The sequence below is a fragment of the Populus euphratica genome, unplaced genomic scaffold (genome assembly GCF_000495115.2).
Source record: "Populus euphratica unplaced genomic scaffold, PopEup_1.0 scaffold58.1, whole genome shotgun sequence".
In the NCBI taxonomy this organism is placed as follows: Eukaryota; Viridiplantae; Streptophyta; class Magnoliopsida; order Malpighiales; family Salicaceae; genus Populus; species Populus euphratica.
Window position 1 is genome coordinate 239260 of NW_011499864.1, and position 18601 is coordinate 257860.

At 26.8% G+C, this 18601-nt stretch overlaps 1 protein-coding gene across 1 annotated transcript; it reads left to right on the plus strand.

Moving 5' to 3' along the window:
* The first annotated feature begins 2896 nt into the window (after positions 1-2896).
* On the plus strand, positions 2897-4065 carry LOC105125623 (eisosome protein). The gene is made up of 2 exons (XM_011026148.1): positions 2897-3621; positions 3725-4065. Exons 1-2 carry the CDS (start codon positions 2986-2988, stop codon positions 3833-3835), a joined length of 747 nt encoding a protein of 248 aa, XP_011024450.1. The 5' UTR covers positions 2897-2985; the 3' UTR covers positions 3836-4065.
* The last annotated feature ends 14536 nt before the right edge of the window (positions 4066-18601 follow it).

Consider the following 18601-nt stretch of genomic DNA (forward strand, 5'->3'; position numbering starts at 1 on the left):
ATTTAACCAACATAAATAAAATAATTAGAGAGAAATCTAATCCATAAAAAAAACAATTCTTTCAAAAATTCTATTTATTTTGCAAATAAAAATTACTGTTACAACTGTTTCAATTAAATATATATTTTTTAAAAATTATAATTAAAAATATTTTTTAAAAAAACTTAATTTTTAAAATCATAACTGTAAAAACAATTACAGTACCGTACACACTTCGTGTTTCAAGCTACACATACGCCCACTTATTTTATTTACAAAAGAAATACTAATTATGTTATATTTCAAACGACAGAGGGCGCCTCTCCTAATCTGCAAGAGATGGCGTAACCAACACGGGACCCACTAACTCTGAGTGGATTAACGGTCCGGGCACAGTGGATAGATTTCGAAAAAGAAAACGAAAATGAAGAGGGCAAACTTCATAAGAGTCTCCGATCTTTATGATTAATTTCAATTAGGTCTCTAACCTTTCTCTTCTTTGTCTGGATTCATTCCCAATATATTAATGAATTCACTAGTTTCTAATAAGGTAAAAGTAAATCACATGATTTTTATATGAATAATTATTTATTATATTAACTTAAACTAACACAAGGTTTGGATTGAGAGTTTATTGACATAATAGGGACTTAATCAAGACTAAAAGTATATTAAGGAGTCACTTGAGATTACACCTATAAATAAGGACTTGTTTGTAATTTGCCAAAGGAACAAAGGTTTGGATTGAGAGTTTATTGACATATTAGGGACTTAATCAAGACTGAAAGTAGATTTGAGGACTTACTTGATATTACACCTATAAAATAAGGAGTTGTTTGTAATTGTCCAAAGGAAAATTACAAAATCCCAAATTTACAGGCTGTGTCCCCAATCCCTCCTCGAGAAAGAATCCTAACGGTCACTTCCCTTTTCGTCTTAAAAAAAACAAAACCCTACCTCCTCGCTCCTATCTCTTGACCGTTTTATCCCTACCACCTTTACACAATATACCTTCATTTTTTCTAACCAAACAGCTGTAATTGCGCAGCCGCAACCGCAAAGCCAAACAGGCTCTAACAAAAAAAATTCAATTATTTTTTATTTATTTTTTGAATTTTTTAAATATCTCTTGCAAGTGCAAAAAAATAATTTAACCAACATAAATAAAATAATTAGAGAGAAATCTAATCCATAAAAAAAACAATTCTTTCAAAAATTCTATTTATTTTGCAAATAAAAATTACTGTTACAACTGTTTCAATTAAATATATATTTTTTAAAAATTATAATTAAAAATATTTTTTAAAAAAACTTAATTTTTAAAATCATAACTGTAAAAACAATTACAGTACCGTACACACTTCGTGTTTCAAGCTACACATACGCCCACTTATTTTATTTACAAAAGAAATACTAATTATGTTATATTTCAAACGACAGAGGGCGCCTCTCCTAATCTAAATGTGTATATATATATAAAGTATCCACGCAATGAACAATGCAAGAGAATTGCACTATTCACTATTTTTAAGTGAACAACGCAATTTTCTTGCACTGAACAGTGCACCACTATGCACTGTTCAATGAACAGTGTAATTGTGTGAGCAATGAAAAAAAGCAAGTAATTCTTGCTTTTCAAATTCTGCATTTTCAACGCAGAAAAGATATGGGATCTAGTGAAGTGAATAATATACCTTCATTTTTTCTAACCAAACAGCTGTAATTGCGCAGCCGCAACCGCAAAGCCAAACAGGCTCTAACAAAAAAAATTCAATTATTTTTTATTTATTTTTTGAATTTTTTAAATATCTCTTGCAAGTGCAAAAAAATAATTTAACCAACATAAATAAAATAATTAGAGAGAAATCTAATCCATAAAAAAAACAATTCTTTCAAAAATTCTATTTATTTTGCAAATAAAAATTACTGTTACAACTGTTTCAATTAAATATATATTTTTTAAAAATTATAATTAAAAATATTTTTTAAAAAAACTTAATTTTTAAAATCATAACTGTAAAAACAATTACAGTACCGTACACACTTCGTGTTTCAAGCTACACATACGCCCACTTATTTTATTTACAAAAGAAATACTAATTATGTTATATTTCAAACGACAGAGGGCGCCTCTCCTAATCTAAATGTGTATATATATATAAAGTATCCACGCAATGAACAATGCAAGAGAATTGCACTATTCACTATTTTTAAGTGAACAACGCAATTTTCTTGCACTGAACAGTGCACCACTATGCACTGTTCAATGAACAGTGTAATTGTGTGAGCAATGAAAAAAAGCAAGTAATTCTTGCTTTTCAAATTCTGCATTTTCAACGCAGAAAAGATATGGGATCTAGTGAAGTGAATAATATACCTTCATTTTTTCTAACCAAACAGCTGTAATTGCGCAGCCGCAACCGCAAAGCCAAACAGGCTCTAACAAAAAAAATTCAATTATTTTTTATTTATTTTTTGAATTTTTTAAATATCTCTTGCAAGTGCAAAAAAATAATTTAACCAACATAAATAAAATAATTAGAGAGAAATCTAATCCATAAAAAAAACAATTCTTTCAAAAATTCTATTTATTTTGCAAATAAAAATTACTGTTACAACTGTTTCAATTAAATATATATTTTTTAAAAATTATAATTAAAAATATTTTTTAAAAAAACTTAATTTTTAAAATCATAACTGTAAAAACAATTACAGTACCGTACACACTTCGTGTTTCAAGCTACACATACGCCCACTTATTTTATTTACAAAAGAAATACTAATTATGTTATATTTCAAACGACAGAGGGCGCCTCTCCTAATCTAAATGTGTATATATATATAAAGTATCCACGCAATGAACAATGCAAGAGAATTGCACTATTCACTATTTTTAAGTGAACAACGCAATTTTATGATGATGATGATAAGGAGGAGGAGGAGGACGGGGGGCTAGATTATGATGATGTATATGAGGATGATGAAACCGCAGAGTCAACGTCTAGAATGACAAAATTGGCTAACGATGAGAATGATAGTGACGTGATGAACAGTGGTTTGTCTGGGAATAGGAATTTTCGAGATAGGAGAGCTGCTGTGCTGAACCCAGTTGAAAATCTAAGTCAATGGAAGATTGTAAAAGCAAAAGGAAAACCACCATTGAGGCAACAGAAAGAGAATCTGACATTGGATCAAGAACCTCGAATGTCGTTTAGTTCCGAGCCTGGTTTTAAGGAATTGGCATTCAGTTTCAAGGCAAAAGCTGGTCAATGTAATAAGCCAGACCAAGAAATAGCGGTGGATACTAGCTTGTCTAATTGGTTGGGTTCATCTGAATGCACACCAGTCAATAAGCCTGGCTCAATTGGTTTAGATGCCATTGCACCTGAGAAAAGCATGTCACAGGGATCTAATTCACCAAGAAGCTTTGATGATAGGCCTATTCTTGGGGCACTAACGGTGGAAGAGCTTAAACAGCTTTCAGCTACTTCTTCTTCCAGGAGGTCACCAAGTCGTAGCCCTGATGAGATGCCAATAATAGGAACTGTTGGGACTTATTGGAATCACAGTGGCTCCGGAAAGGATTCTGGCTCGGCCTCTTCGTACAAAGGAATACCCAACACGACCAGCAAGTACAGAGAGGTACATATCTAGTGAAGATTTTGTAGAACTTCTTTCCTGTTAAGATGTTGAGTGATAATGGCACTTGGCACTGTTAACTTGAATAAGTTTTTTGGGACTGCAGGACAAGAGAGTGAATTGGCACTCCACTCCATTTGAGACAAGACTAGAGAGAGCTTTGAATGGTGGTGATGCTGCTAGAACCTACTCAACTCAAACTTCTATTGTTCGTTAAACTTCTGTTGTTCGTTAAACATGGTTGGAGTGTTGTTTTGTGTGTGATTCCATCTCTATTTTCCTTTTCCCTTTGTGAATTATGGTATACGGTTGTTCTTGAATTATGATATACGGTTGTTCTTGATGCGTGCTTGCAGTTGTAATTCTTTCATTGGTTTGATTAATAAGTAATATAATACAACATGGCTGTACTTTTGTGCTATTCACATTGTCTTCCTCAGAAGAAAAGTCTGCATCATAATCACATTTTCTGAACTGTGGATTCTAACTGCTTTCCTTACTATTACCAGAGCTGTTAACATAGTTTAAGCAAAATGAAAAATGAAGCAGAGCCGGCTCTAGGAACATGCTCATGAATTAATGCCAACCATTTATGCGTTGGAGAGATCATTCCATTGAAGGCCAAATCATCAGCAAGAACACAAGCTGAAGCTCTCCTCCAATTGAAAAACACCTTGTCTTTTTCACCTCCTTTTAGTTCATGGTCTCGTTCCAACCTCAAAAACCTTTGCAAGTGGACTGCTGTTTCCTGCAACTCCACCTCTCGAACAGTCTCTCAAACAAACCTCCCCAGCCTCAGCATAACTTGAACACTGGCCCAATTCAACTTCACCCCTTTTACTGATCTCACCAGGTTTGACATCCAGCGTAACAATGTCAGTGGAATGATACCATCAGCCATTGGCAGCCTCTCCAAGCTCAATTACTTGGACCTCAGTTTCAACTTTTTCAAGGGCACCTTTGGAGAACATCTCAGTTGACAGAGCTTCAGTAACTCAGTCTTTACAACAACAATCTCAACAGTATCATCCCTATTCACCTTCCTAGTCTGCTCAAGGTAACGTAGACCTTGGAGCAAACAACTTGGAAAACCCTGACTGGTCCAAATTCTCCATGCCTTCATTGCAATATCTTAGTTTTTTTCTCAACGAACGATTTTAGAATTCCCTGATTTTATAACCAATTGCCGGAACCTGACGTTTCTGGATTTGTCATTCAATAACTTCACAGGTCAAATACCAGAAGTGGCCTGTACCAATCTGGGAAAACTTGAGACCTTGAATCACTTTACCAATTCATTGCAAGGATCATTGTCATCCAACATTTCGAAGCTTTCCAATCTCAAAAACAGTAGTCTAAATAACCAATTGAGTGGTCAAATTCCTGAAAGCATTGGTTCGATATCAGGTCTTTAAATTGTTGAATTGTTCAGCAATTCTTTTCAAGTAAATAATATTCCATCTTCTACAGGCCAGCTCAACGATCCCTCTTGAGCTTGGCCTTTGTACTAACATCACCTACTTGGCAATGCTACTCAAAATCTACCAACTCAATTTGTTTTTGAAAATATTCCTCTAGAAATTGAGAAAATGACAGTGAGATAGGAAACTTGAAGGAGTTATTAAGTCTAGACCTTCCAGGAAACTAGCTTTTAGGCCCCCTTCCTCCAACATTATGGAATCTCACAAATCTTTAATCCTTGAATCTTTTCTCAAATAACATCAACGGTAAAATTCCACTAGAAGTTGAAAATTTGACGAGCTGCAAATCCTTGATCTCAACACCAACCAGCTTCATGGGGAGTTTCCAGAGACCATTTCAAATATTACTTCCTTTAACTTCCATCAATCTGTTTGGCTATAACCTCTCTAGTAGCATTGTAAGTGATTTTGGGAAGTACATACCTTTTCTAGTGTATGCTAGCTTTTCAAACAATAGTTTCTTTAGAGAATTGCCGCTGGAATTGTGTAGTCTCAAACCTTTCAAGGTCACTAATCACTATAAGACAGCTAAAAAGCAATTAATTCGGTGTTGAAACTGGAAATCCTGTGTTATTATTATAGGAAATGATGTTTTCTCGTAGAAAGTGCACAATTATAAATTTTGCTAATTGTTTTTTACTGTATCAATAAAAAAAATTATAATTTATGAGTTTTTTTTTTTTAATAAAACAAGTTTTTTTATATATTTTTTTTATACATGATATTTTATCATCTTATACTAGATTTATTTATCACTATTTTTTTATATTTATTTTTTTGTAATATTTTTTTTAGTTTTTCCTTCTTTTTTCCTTACATTTTTTTTCTGTAAAAAACAATAAATGTAGAAATGGCACAATTGAAATTTTTTTCAAATTTTTTATTGTAGTGGTGGTAAATTTGTATTTTTTATTATTTTATTTTTAAAAAAAACCAGTTTTTCTTAAATGTTCTTTCTCTTTATACTTGAAATTTTTATCATTTTATACTTGACCTATTTATCATTATTTTTGTTTCATATTTTTATTTTTTTGTAATATTTTTTTAGTTTTCTTTTTTTTCTTTGCACTTTTTTTGAAAAACAATTCTTTACACTGGAAATATTTATTACTCTACACGTGGCCTATTTATTCTATTCTCTTTTCTTTCTTTTTTTTCATACTTTATTCTTTTATAATTTGTTTTTAATTTTTTTATTTAAACTTTTTTCTTAAGAAATTATTTATACGATGTTAAATATAAGCTTGAGATCTTACAAGTTTTTATTAATACATATAATCTTCACTTTATTTTATTATATGTAATAATTGACTTATTGATTCATAATTATATTTTTTACTCGCTGTTAAAAAATATGTTAATAATACCTACATAATAATTCATTTGCCTTAAAAAAAATTATTTAACCTGCATAGTTAAATGGATGCATTAATAATAGTGTTTAACTAATTAATTATAACTAAAATATATCAATGTTTTATTATAAAATGACTTATTATGGATTGTGAGTGCTTTCATTGTGGATTACACTGTTTCGAATCATTATAGACTATGAGTGTTTTCATTGTGGATTACACTGTTTCGAATCATTATAGACTTTGAGTGTTTTTATTGTAGATTGCACTGTTTGATTTTACTTTCTGTTGGACTCTTTCGAAACGTGTTGGAGTAGACACAAACACATTGCATTATGGACGACACTGTAATCATAAACTAATTTCATTTTGGACAGCATTGTAACGCACTGAAAGGTGTTCCTCTACTTTGTTTTTGGTCAAGAATTACAACTAGGAGTGTTGCCTTCTCTATCAAAAGTTGTTAGGTTTGGCTTAGTAATTGGACCCAACATTGTTGGGTTTGGTTGTCATGCCAAGCCCAAAACACTTTCAAAAAGAGCCAACATCGTTAAGTCCTTTTGTCTATCAAAATCCAATAGTGTTGGATCCGGCTCATCCAGATCCTAACACATTTCAAAAGGGGGTTGGGTTTAGCTACGCAACCAAACCCATCGATATTGGGTCTGGCTGGGTAGCAGGACTCAATATCCTTGGGTTTGGCTGCGCAACCATACCCAATAATATTATTATTTATATTATAAATATTTTAAATTTTATTATTATTAATATTAAAAATTTTATTATTTTTTTATCAATATTGTTATTTTTATTATAATTAATATTATTGATATCATAATTAAGAATTTTGAAAAATATATCATTGATTTTGAAAAATAATAGTAGATTTGATTTGAAGAGTAAAATTATTATTATTATCATCATCATTAATAAATTTGAAGAAAAATATTATTATTATCGAAGAAAAACAATAAGTTCTATTTAAAGGGATTAAAACCATAAAATTTTAGGCTAGATAAATTTAATATTATTACTAATATCATTAATTATGACTAAAAGGGATCAGTATTTTATTTTAGTGGAAATTACTATGGATTATAAGTATTTTTATTATGAATTGCATTGTTTGATACTATAACTAGAGTTACCATAAACTATGAGTGATTTTATTGTGAATTGCAGTGTTTCGTTTGCTTTTTGCTAAATGCATTGTGAATTAGGGAGGTGTAATGGGAATGTTGTCCTTTTAATTGGGGGCAAAATGATCAGTTTGGATTTTGATAGAGCTACACAACCCAAGCTCTAGACACATGGTGCTTGGCTTCAAGCAATAATGCTAGGACCAGACCATGTGATTAGTAGCAGCATCACACTACAAACACCTGGTGCTAGGACTGTCATGGCCTGGGTGCTAGGTAAACTTGCAAGCTTCACTGAAAACCCGATGAGCGGGTTTGCAAGCCAGCGCACATTGGTCTGTAAACCTATGCATCAAGTGCAAACCTGTGAGCCTCAATCTAATACCTCGAAGAAAAATAAAAAGAAATATAATATTAATTATTGTTATTGTTAATAATTTATCAAAACTTTTATCAAACAATTTCAATACTATTATTAATATGATAAATATTATTATTTGTATTCGAAATATTTTTTTATTATAATTGTCGCACCCGACATAAGGCCTATTAGCATGGTCCTGTCTCTAGTAGGGCCTATCAACATGGGTCCTGCCCATAGCAGGATGGATCAGTAAATTTTTTTTTCTTATGTAATTTTTTGTCCTACCTATAGCATGATCCATCAGTAATTTTTTTTTTCTCTCATGTAATTTTTTCTCATACAGTAAAGAAAAAATAAATTGATGGGAGTTTTTTTTTATATTGTTTATAAGTTGGGTGATCGTAATTTTTGTCCATTTGAGGTTGTATTGAATTTTCATATTAAGACATGTTTTTTTTAATGTTTTAAAAATTCTTAGAAAAAAATTTCAAATTTTTTTATTATTTTCTTTACTTCAAATTAATATTGTTGATACTTTTATATTTTTTAAATTTTATTTTTAAATATATCGAGATTGAATCTGGCTGTATGGTTACACCCATAGAGAATATATTAAGTTGGGTCGTGCCCCCCAAAAAACCCAAAATAGATTTGGGTCCAATCGCTGCTGGACCCATCAGCCTTAGCTTCTACTATGAGTAAAACCCATTAGCATTGGTCCTGTCGTTAACAGAACCCATCAGCTTTGGGTTTTACTAGGAGCTGGACCCATTAGTATTTTTTTTAATTTTTTTCTTCTCTCACAATTAATTTTTTTTTTCATAAAGTAAAGAGAAAATAAATTGATGAGAGCTTTTTTATATTGTTTAGAAGTTGGGTGATCATAATGGCTTTTCATGTGAGGTTGTGTTGAATTTTTTTATTAAAACATGTTTGTTTTTTGCGTTTCAAAAATTCTTTGAAAAACGTTTGAAATCTTTTAATTTTTTCCTAATATTATCATATTAAAGTTCATGGTGCTCTTAATAAAAATTTTATTCACGTCATATACTTTATATATTTGTATTATATAAGAGAATTGTTTAACAATAAAATCCATTAAAAAATAATTTATAAATATTATAATATAATATTGTTTTGGGTAATAGAAGATATTTTAATTTTATAACCGTAGTGTATAAGATTCAAAGTTTAATTAATGTTTTACTATCTTTAAATTTTTTACTAAGTGATTTTAAATTATATGTATTATTAAATACATAAATAAATTATGTATTGGGTCCTGCTAGGACAATACCGATTAGAGTTTGGTCTTGTTAGGAGCAAGCCCCAAAATAACTTTGGATTTGGCTACATAACGGGATCCTATAAGTTTAGATACCCATAAGCATTAGGTTTAAACCCAATTCTCTTGGGTCCTGCGTTAGAATCCAAGACTTTTATTATAAGTAAAAATATTAATATTAAAAATATTTTGTATTTGTTTTCTAAAGATTATTATTTTTATTATAATTAATAGTATTAATATAATAATAAATAAATTAAAAATATTCTTATTTGTATTGAAAATATTCTTATTTTTATTATAATTAATGTTATTGATATTTAAAATATTATTATTTGCATTGTAAATTTATTATTATTATTATTAGTATTATTATATTTCTCTTGGGTCTAGCATCATGACCCAAGATTCTTGGGTCTTAGGTTTTTTGTATTATAAATATTATTATTTTTATTATAATTAAAAGTATTAATATAAAAATATAATTATTTGTATTATTAATATAATTATTTTTTCAATAATTAAAAGTATTAATATAAAAAATATTATTATTTGTGTTATAAATATTATTATTTTTATAATAATTAAAAGTTTTAATATTAAAAATATTAATATTTGTGTTATAAATAATATTATGTTTATTATAATTAATTGTATTGATATTAAAAATAATATTATTTGTATTATAAATATTATAAAAACTTGGGTCAAATGAATTTAATATTATTAAATTTATAAAAAATATTATTAATAAGAAAATATATAATTGATTTGAAGGATAAAATCAATTATTATTATGATTATTATTATTATTATTAATTTAGGTCAAACAACCCCTTTCAAACTTAAAAAACTTGCGGCAGGAAATGCATGCCTTATCCAAGGAGTTTAGGTGTGTCTAATCCAAGATTATTGATTTTTCATCGGGATCCAAGATGAGTAAGGATTCAAGGTTAATGAATCCTGAGTTCGAACCCAATTTCCCTTAAGCTCTTTCAAACCCAATACATTAGGTCTGATGTTAAGATCCAAAGCTAATGAGTTCTATATTAGAATCCAATTCATTTGAGTGTTGTGCCAAATGTCATTTCTCATGAGTCCGTTGTGAGGATCCAAAGCTAATGGATCCTGTGTTAGGATCCAAGGTTCTTTGATTCTAGATTTTTAAATATAATTATTTGTTTTATAAATATTATTATTTTTATTATAATTAAAATTATTAACATTAAAAATAGTAATATTTGTATTTAAATATTATTATTTTTATTATAATTGAAAATATTAATATTAAAAATAGTATTATTTATGTTATATAAATTATTATTATTATTAAAATAATTAATAAATTTAAAAAATAAATATTATCAATATTAAAAAACAACCATAAATTTGATTTGAAGTGTAAAATTAATTATTATTATTATTATTATTAAAATTTAAAAAATTATTATTACTATCAAAGAAAAATCATAATTTTTTTAAATATTAAAAAAATAAAAATTTTAGTAAACAAATAAAATATTATTATTAATATTATAAATATTATTGTTGGCTTTGAACACTCTTGCATCTGATATTACAATAATACCTAACATTTATAAATCTTAAATTTTTATGATATTTTTTTATTAAAATAGTCTACAGTCTAGGGCAAGTCACCTAAGTAGTGTAGACTAAAACAAAATCTATTAAAACTGTTAAATAATAGATCATGACACTAGCTTTTTTTATTTTTTCTTAGATAAGGCATGGCTACAGGCCAACCCACGGAGAATAAATTGATAGTGGATGGAATTATTTATTAAGATCATAATTACTTTGGTTTAAGTCAATAGAGTTATTAGTTAAGATCTTCATATGTTCCTTTAATCAAGCCATTCATTCACAAGTGTTTTAAACGTGCGATGGCTTTTATTTTAAGAAGCATATCAAAAGTATATTTTACTTAACTAAATATTTTATTGGTGTTTTCTTAGTATTAATTTTATGATTTTAGCTTTGAATCTTTAATTTTATTTTATATATGATTTTATATTTTACTTAACAAAATATTAAATAGGTGTTTTTTTAGTATTAATTTTCTGTTTTCAAACATAGAAAATTGTTGATTCAAGGTTTGGCCCAAAACTTGGTTTTTTTAAAAAAATAAATATGAAATAATTTTGTTTTGAATGTAGTTTTTTCAAAACCAAAACTTGAGTTAACTTTAAAGGAATCTTTTGGGACTATTTGAGAGTGTTGTAACTTTTATTTTCTAGAGTTTTCAAAAAGTATATTTGATGTGAAAAACCATAAAATGGATGATTTTTTTAATTTGTTTTATGATTTTAATATATTGATGTTAAAAATAAAAAATAATTTATTTTAATGTATTTTTCAATTAAAAAACACTTTTAAAAAGCATGGAGAAGTCAAACAAGTTTTTTTGACAAAAAAAATAATTTTTTATTCAACTATTAAATAAAACTGAGATTTAACCAATGAATTATCTATAGAGTTATTTGGCTAGCACCAATGAAGGTTAGTATCATGCCAAAATTAAGCTTGAAATTTGTTGTTTTATAATTTTATTTATTTTTCTACTTATTTTTAGTTTCATTTCTTAATTAGGTTTTAAGATTTATTTAATTTGATTTTAAATAGGACGGTTTATTCAGCTACTATTTAGATAATTTTAGAATTTTTGACATTCAGGATTTATTATAATACAGTTTTCTATGTATTTTAGCTATAATTTTAGACTTTAAAAAACACTATTTTGCTTACTAAAAAAGTTACATAAATTTTTAGTTTTGACCGTGTTGGGCAGTTTGACTGGCTTAATTTTGTTTGTGCGGTAAACACAATTTGAAAGACACGCTGAGGAAGGTAGAAGAAAGCACCACAAAGAATAAGCATAGGAACTCGCTAGTTTGTCTATGTCGCCGCTGTGTTTATTTGTGCGGTTGTTCGTGTTATTTAAATATTATTTTTTTATTTTAATAGGTTGATGTTAAAAATAAAAAAATAATTAATATATTATTAAATAAAAAATAATTTTAAAAAATAATTATTATTATAATCTTAAATACATTTTTAAAATTATTCTAACAACTTTTTATTTATATCATAATTTTAAAACATGTCAAAAAGCACAACACCCTCATTCGAGGTGGATCATAAATTTTTATGATAAGATGTAAATTATATTTTTTAAAATTTTAAATTATTTTTTATATAATATTTTTTATATTTTTAAATTTTTTTAATGTGTTAATATCAAAAATAATTTTTTAAAAATAAAAAATATTTTAATATATTTGTACATAAAAATAGTTCAAATAACCACAATGAACACAATTTCAAACCGACAGAATAAGAGGGAGTGGGAGAGTTGTAAATAATAATTACTGTATAATTTATGAACACTCCAAGGATATCATGATCTCTTGGTTCTCTGAATTTAACCTTGGAAAGGAAAAATGAGGTCAAGCTGGAGGCAATCTTCTCAGCTTAAGGGAGTTTGTGTTGATCTAACAAAATTAAGCCAGTCAAACTACCCAGTATAGTCAAAGTCAACTTTTGAACTTTCGAAAGAAAAGAGAAATCAAAATTCTTCGATTCACAAATGAACCTGGAGAAACTTGGTGAGTCAATTGACTGAGATTAATAATAATAAGTTATTTTGGTCCTCCCACCTGGTCCAAGTCTACCTTTGAATTAGTCTTGGTCAGATTATCTAAGATTGAAGATTATTTGAATTGTATATATATGGTAGAATTCAAATTTATTTTTGAATCCTGCAATTAATAATTTATATGTAATTTATAAATGTAAAATTAAGTATATTTTGATAAAATTATTATTATTATTATAATATATTTGATAAAATTAGTAAATGATATATCATTTTCTTTCAAATTCATCAATTATTTTATTAATTACAATAAAATATAATCTTATAAATTTTACTGAAAATAATAATATTTATAATACAAATCATAATATTTTTAGTATTAATATTATTAATTATTATAAAAATAATATTATTTATAACTCCAAAAATAATAATATTTTTTAGATTAATACTATTAATTATACTAGAAAAATATATTAAAAAAAAATATAATATTAATTATACCAAAAAATAATATTAAGAGAACAAATAATAATAGTTTTGAGATCAACACTCTTAATTAGATTAAAAAATAATAATATCTTTTAACACCAACATTATCAATTATACAAAAGAAATATTAAGAAAAAATATAATAATTCATTTAATACTAATTATACTAAAAAATAATATCAACAAAACAAACAATAATATTTTTACTATTAATGATCTAAAAATTAATTATACTTAAAAAAGAATATTAAAAAAACTAATAATAATATTTTTAATATTAATACTTGTAATTATACTAAAAGAATAATCAATCCAAACACCACATGACGTCGTGCTACCCAAGCACTACATAACATTTGGTTTGTCCATGGTTAGGACTTAATGTTATTTTGAATCCTGCCCTGCCAGGTCCAATAGCACTAAATAACATTTGGTTTGTCCATGGTTAGGACTTAATGTTATTTTGAATCCTGCCCTGCCAGGTCCAATATTAGCCTTGGATCATATCTAGCAATGCCCAAGTCAAAGTGTCACCTGACGCTTGGATTGCAATGCAAAGCAAGCAGGCCATATGCCACGTAGCGTTTGGGTTGACCGCTCTAAGGAGGGAATTCAAGCGCTATGCGTGCAATATAGTTTTTTTCATAATAATAACAGTGTTTTAAAATTTACTGACGATGATAATACTATTTATACTCTTATAAATTTTAATGAAAATAATAATATTTATAATACAAATAATAATATTTTTAATAGTAATAATATGAATTATTATAAAACCAAATATAATAATATTTTAGAGACTAATACTATTAATTATACTAAAAAATAATATTAATAGAATAAATAATAAAAGTTTGGAAATCAATACTATTAATTAGACTAAGAAAATAATAATATTATTTTTAATACCAATAATATCATTTATACTAAAACAATATATTAAAAAATAATATAATAATACTTTTAATATTAATTATACTAAAAAAAATAATATTAATAAAACAAACGATAATATTTTTATTATTAATACCAAAGCTTATATCAAATATAAACAACATGTTAAGAGTTTATAAGAAAAAGTGCAGGAATGCAGGATTCAAACTTGTAAAATACAGCTCTGAACAATTCTTCAAGCAGGTTGGCAGTGACCCTGTAAAACTGTTGTTGTTGACAGTAAATTGTTGAAGACTCAGACCTCTACAGAATTCAGGCGGCAATTCTCCGGGGAAACTATTGTGTGAAAAGCTGGCATACGCCGGAGAAGGCACGTACTTCCCAACATCACTTGGAATGCTACCAGAGAGGTTATTGCCGAACAGATTGGTGGAAGTTAAAGAAGTAATATTTGAAATGGTCAGTGGCAACTCCCCATGGAGCTGGTTGGCGTTGAGATCAAGAATCTGGAGCGTCGTCAAATTTTCAATTTCTGGTGGAATTTTACCGTTGATGTTATTTAAAAAAAAAAATCAGGATTTGAAGATTTGTGAGATTTTATAAAAAAATAAAAAATAAAAAATATATTTTTAATTAAAAAAACTTTTTTAAAAATAACAAAATAACAGCTACCGATATACAAATTCGCTGGAAGGTCTGCAAGGCACTCTGAAAAGTCTATGTTATATGCCTACATGGGCCCTTATGTGGTTATATGGTGGTAGGTGTGGGTGTGTCTATTTAAGTCTAATTGATTTTTATACGCATTAATTCGTTAATATAGGTAAAACACTTCTATTTATGGAAATCATTTGCAGAAATTTTATTTTTTTCGAAGGTATTGTCATTTCAAGATATGCAGAACAAAAACTTTATTTTGCACTCATTTATGATTTCTAAAGATTGAATATCCGAAGAAGTATTTTCTATGATTTTTTGGCCTCGAAGGAATATATTTTAACTTTTGGATTTTTACAATTGTAACTCGACATGTTGCGAACCCAAAAAATAAAAAAACATTTGTGAATTAATGTTCATGTTAAGAATCACAAAGAAAAATGATGTGGATTAAATAAATCTTATGTAGTTGTGCAACCTCCCACTTATTTTCAACTTTTAAAAAACACAAATGTTTAACATGAACAATTAATAAATTGGATTAAATAAATCTTCTAAGAAAAATAAAATAAAACTAATGAACTATTATATGTATTACATAAAACATTTTTATTTTTCTTTAATAAAGTCAATACCAAACCCATTGGATGCTCGATGAGAATTTAATACATAGTTTTTTTTAAAATAAATACTCAAATTAACATTAACGAACAAAGTGTTAGTCTAATGGTTAAAACACTATTATATCTTTGCAAGAATAAAAATATAAATTCAATATTCAAAAAACACACTTATTGAAAAGGACAACCATGAATATTGAACATAACTGGTCTCACTCTTCAAAAAGAATGTGATAATATTTTGATAAAAACAAAACAAATTAACATTAATTTTTTTAGTACCCATTTTTTTTAATGAAAATTTAGTACGTAGTTTAGCTATTTTAAATTTAAATTAATATTAAATATCTTTTATGGTTAATAAAAATAACCAATTAATAATATTTTTTATATAGTATTTAGTTATTATAACATAATAGATAAAACAAAGATGATAAAGATAAAGATAATAATATATTTTTTATATTTTATATTTTGAAAATATAAGATTTACTTGTGTTTTTCTCGCATCAATTATTTTTTTATTTTTTATATATCTATCATTTATACTTTAAAACAGCAATAAAAACAATTGATTAATTAGTAATTACTAGGCCTAGTGATGTTCATGATATAGATGATGTCAAATCACAAGAACATAGATTTTTAAAGATCTTCAAAAGGAAGTGGGCTATAATAATGATGCCTCTAGTGGTAAATTACAGTAAATTAAACGTGCACCCATTCATATATATATATATATATATATATTAAAAAGAGAGAGAGAGAGAGAGATTGGGAAGCAAAGAGAACCCTTTTTGGTGGTAGAAAAAAAAGGAGTTTGTGGCAATCCCATGAACCTAAATTAGAGCTGCACGAAGCCTTCCTTTATTCACCAACACATACCTTCACTTAGGAAGTCACGTATGAACATCTTAATTAGTAAGTCTATATTTTGTCTTGAGCAAAAGTAATTATGATCTTAATTAATAATTCCATCGAGCCACCATCAATCTATCTGGTGTGGTGATGTATTAATAAATAATTGTAATGGATTTTGGTTAGGGTAGCTTCTGGAATTAAGATAATAATTGTTTTTTAAAGTATTTTTTAGTTTAAAATATATCAAAATAATAATTTTATATCAACATATCAAAATAATTTAAAATCATAAAAAAAATTATTTAAAAAATTCACCTTCATCTATATATATAATAACCTAGATTATAAGTTTCATCTCCTAATTAATTGGTTTTTAGATGTCTTATAGTGACATTGAAGAGTTTGAGACTTTACACATGCCTATGCAGGATAAAATAGTATTTGATATTCAAGTACTATTTTAACTCTAAAAAGTCGGTTTGGAAACTAAGAAATTGCATTTATTTTTTTATTTTTTGAATTTAAACTTTAATATCAACACTTTGAAGAATATAATCCTAAATTTATTAGAATAATATGAAGATTGTGTATTAAAATATTTAAAGAAAAAATAATTTAGTTTTGATTGAGACATAAACTAGTTGGATGATATTCTTTAACCTTGAATATAAAAGAATATATTATATATTTTCCCTTATATTTCCTTGCAGATTTGAAATATCAAAACCTGAAGATCCATGAACTAAACCATGTATAATCCAGGTATAGTTTGTACATAACTTAGTTACAAGACTCTGTCTAGATTGACTTGCCAGTTCCAGAGCTAACGTGAATCAAGTGAGTGTTTCAAAGTGTCATAATTTTTAATTCTTAGTTTATTTTAAAAATGTGTTTTATTCGAAAAAAATATTAAATTAATATTTTTTAATAATTTTAATATACTAATATAGTCGTGTTTTTCAAATATTCTTTTAATTTTTAATTTTTTTTAATTGTTTTAATCCCCGGTAGAGGGGGAAATCATGAGTTCATAGCCTCTTGGTTCTCTGAATTTAACCTTTGAAAGGACAAATGAGGTAAGGTTGGAGTCAATCTTCTTAGCTTTATACCATAGAGTGGGTCCATCAAGTGGAAAGACTAAGATAATCCTTGACTTTTTTAAAAAAATCTTATATATATATATAGTGTTTTATAAAATAATTTTTTATTTAAAAATATATTAAAATAATTTTTTTACTTTTTATATTAGCCATCAAAATCGTTATAAATCACTTAAAAAATTTTAATTTAATATTTTTTAAATAAAATATATTTTTAAAAATTATTATATTTTAAAAATACTCGGATTAGTCTTCAAACAGGCAGATTAATCTAGACAGAATCTTAAATCTTGTAACTAAGTTATATACAATTATACCTAGATTATACATAATTTAGTTTATGAATTTTTTTGATATTTCATATCTGCAAGGAAATGTAAAGGAAAATATAATATATATTCTTTTATATTCAAGGTTAAAGAATATCCTTTCAATCAAAACTAAATTATTTTTTCTTTAAATATTTTAATGCACAATCTTCGAATTATTCTAATAAATTTAGAGGAGTAGATCCTTAAAAGTGTTGATATTAAAGTTTAAATTCAAAGAATAAAAAAATAAAATACAATTTCTCAGTTTCCAAAGTGGCTTTTTAGAGTTAAAATAGGAATTGAATATCAAGTTTTATTTTATCTTGCATAGGCATATGTAAAGTCTCAAACTTTTCAATGCCACTCTAAGACAACTAAAAAACAATTAATTAGGAGTTGAAACTTCAAATCCTAGGTTATTATATAGATGAAGGTGAATTTTTTAAAAAAATAATTTTTTTTAATGAATTTTTTTTAATTTTAAATTATTTTGATGTATAAAACAATAAAAAAATATTATTTTAATATATTTTAAAATAAAAAAATATTTTCAAAAAACTATTATCATAATTTCAGACACTAGCCTAACAAAATCCATTAAAATTATTTGATAATACATCATCACACCAGATAGATTGATGGTGGATCGATGGGATTATTAATTAAGATCATAATTACTTTTGTTCAAGACAAAATTAAGATGTTCCTATGTGACTTTAGTCAATCCATCCATCCATGCATCCGTAGTGAAGGTAGGTATGTGGGGGTGAATAAACTCTAATTTAGGTTAATGGGATTGCCACAA

Bases quoted from the DNA above. Each gene is read 5' to 3' on its own strand.
- LOC105125623 (XM_011026148.1), top strand. From the start codon at position 2,986: ATGACAAAATTGGCTAACGATGAGAATGATAGTGACGTGATGAACAGT. The intron at 3,622-3,724 runs GTACATATCTAG...TTGGGACTGCAG, and splicing joins CGACCAGCAAGTACAGAGAG to GACAAGAGAGTGAATTGGCA.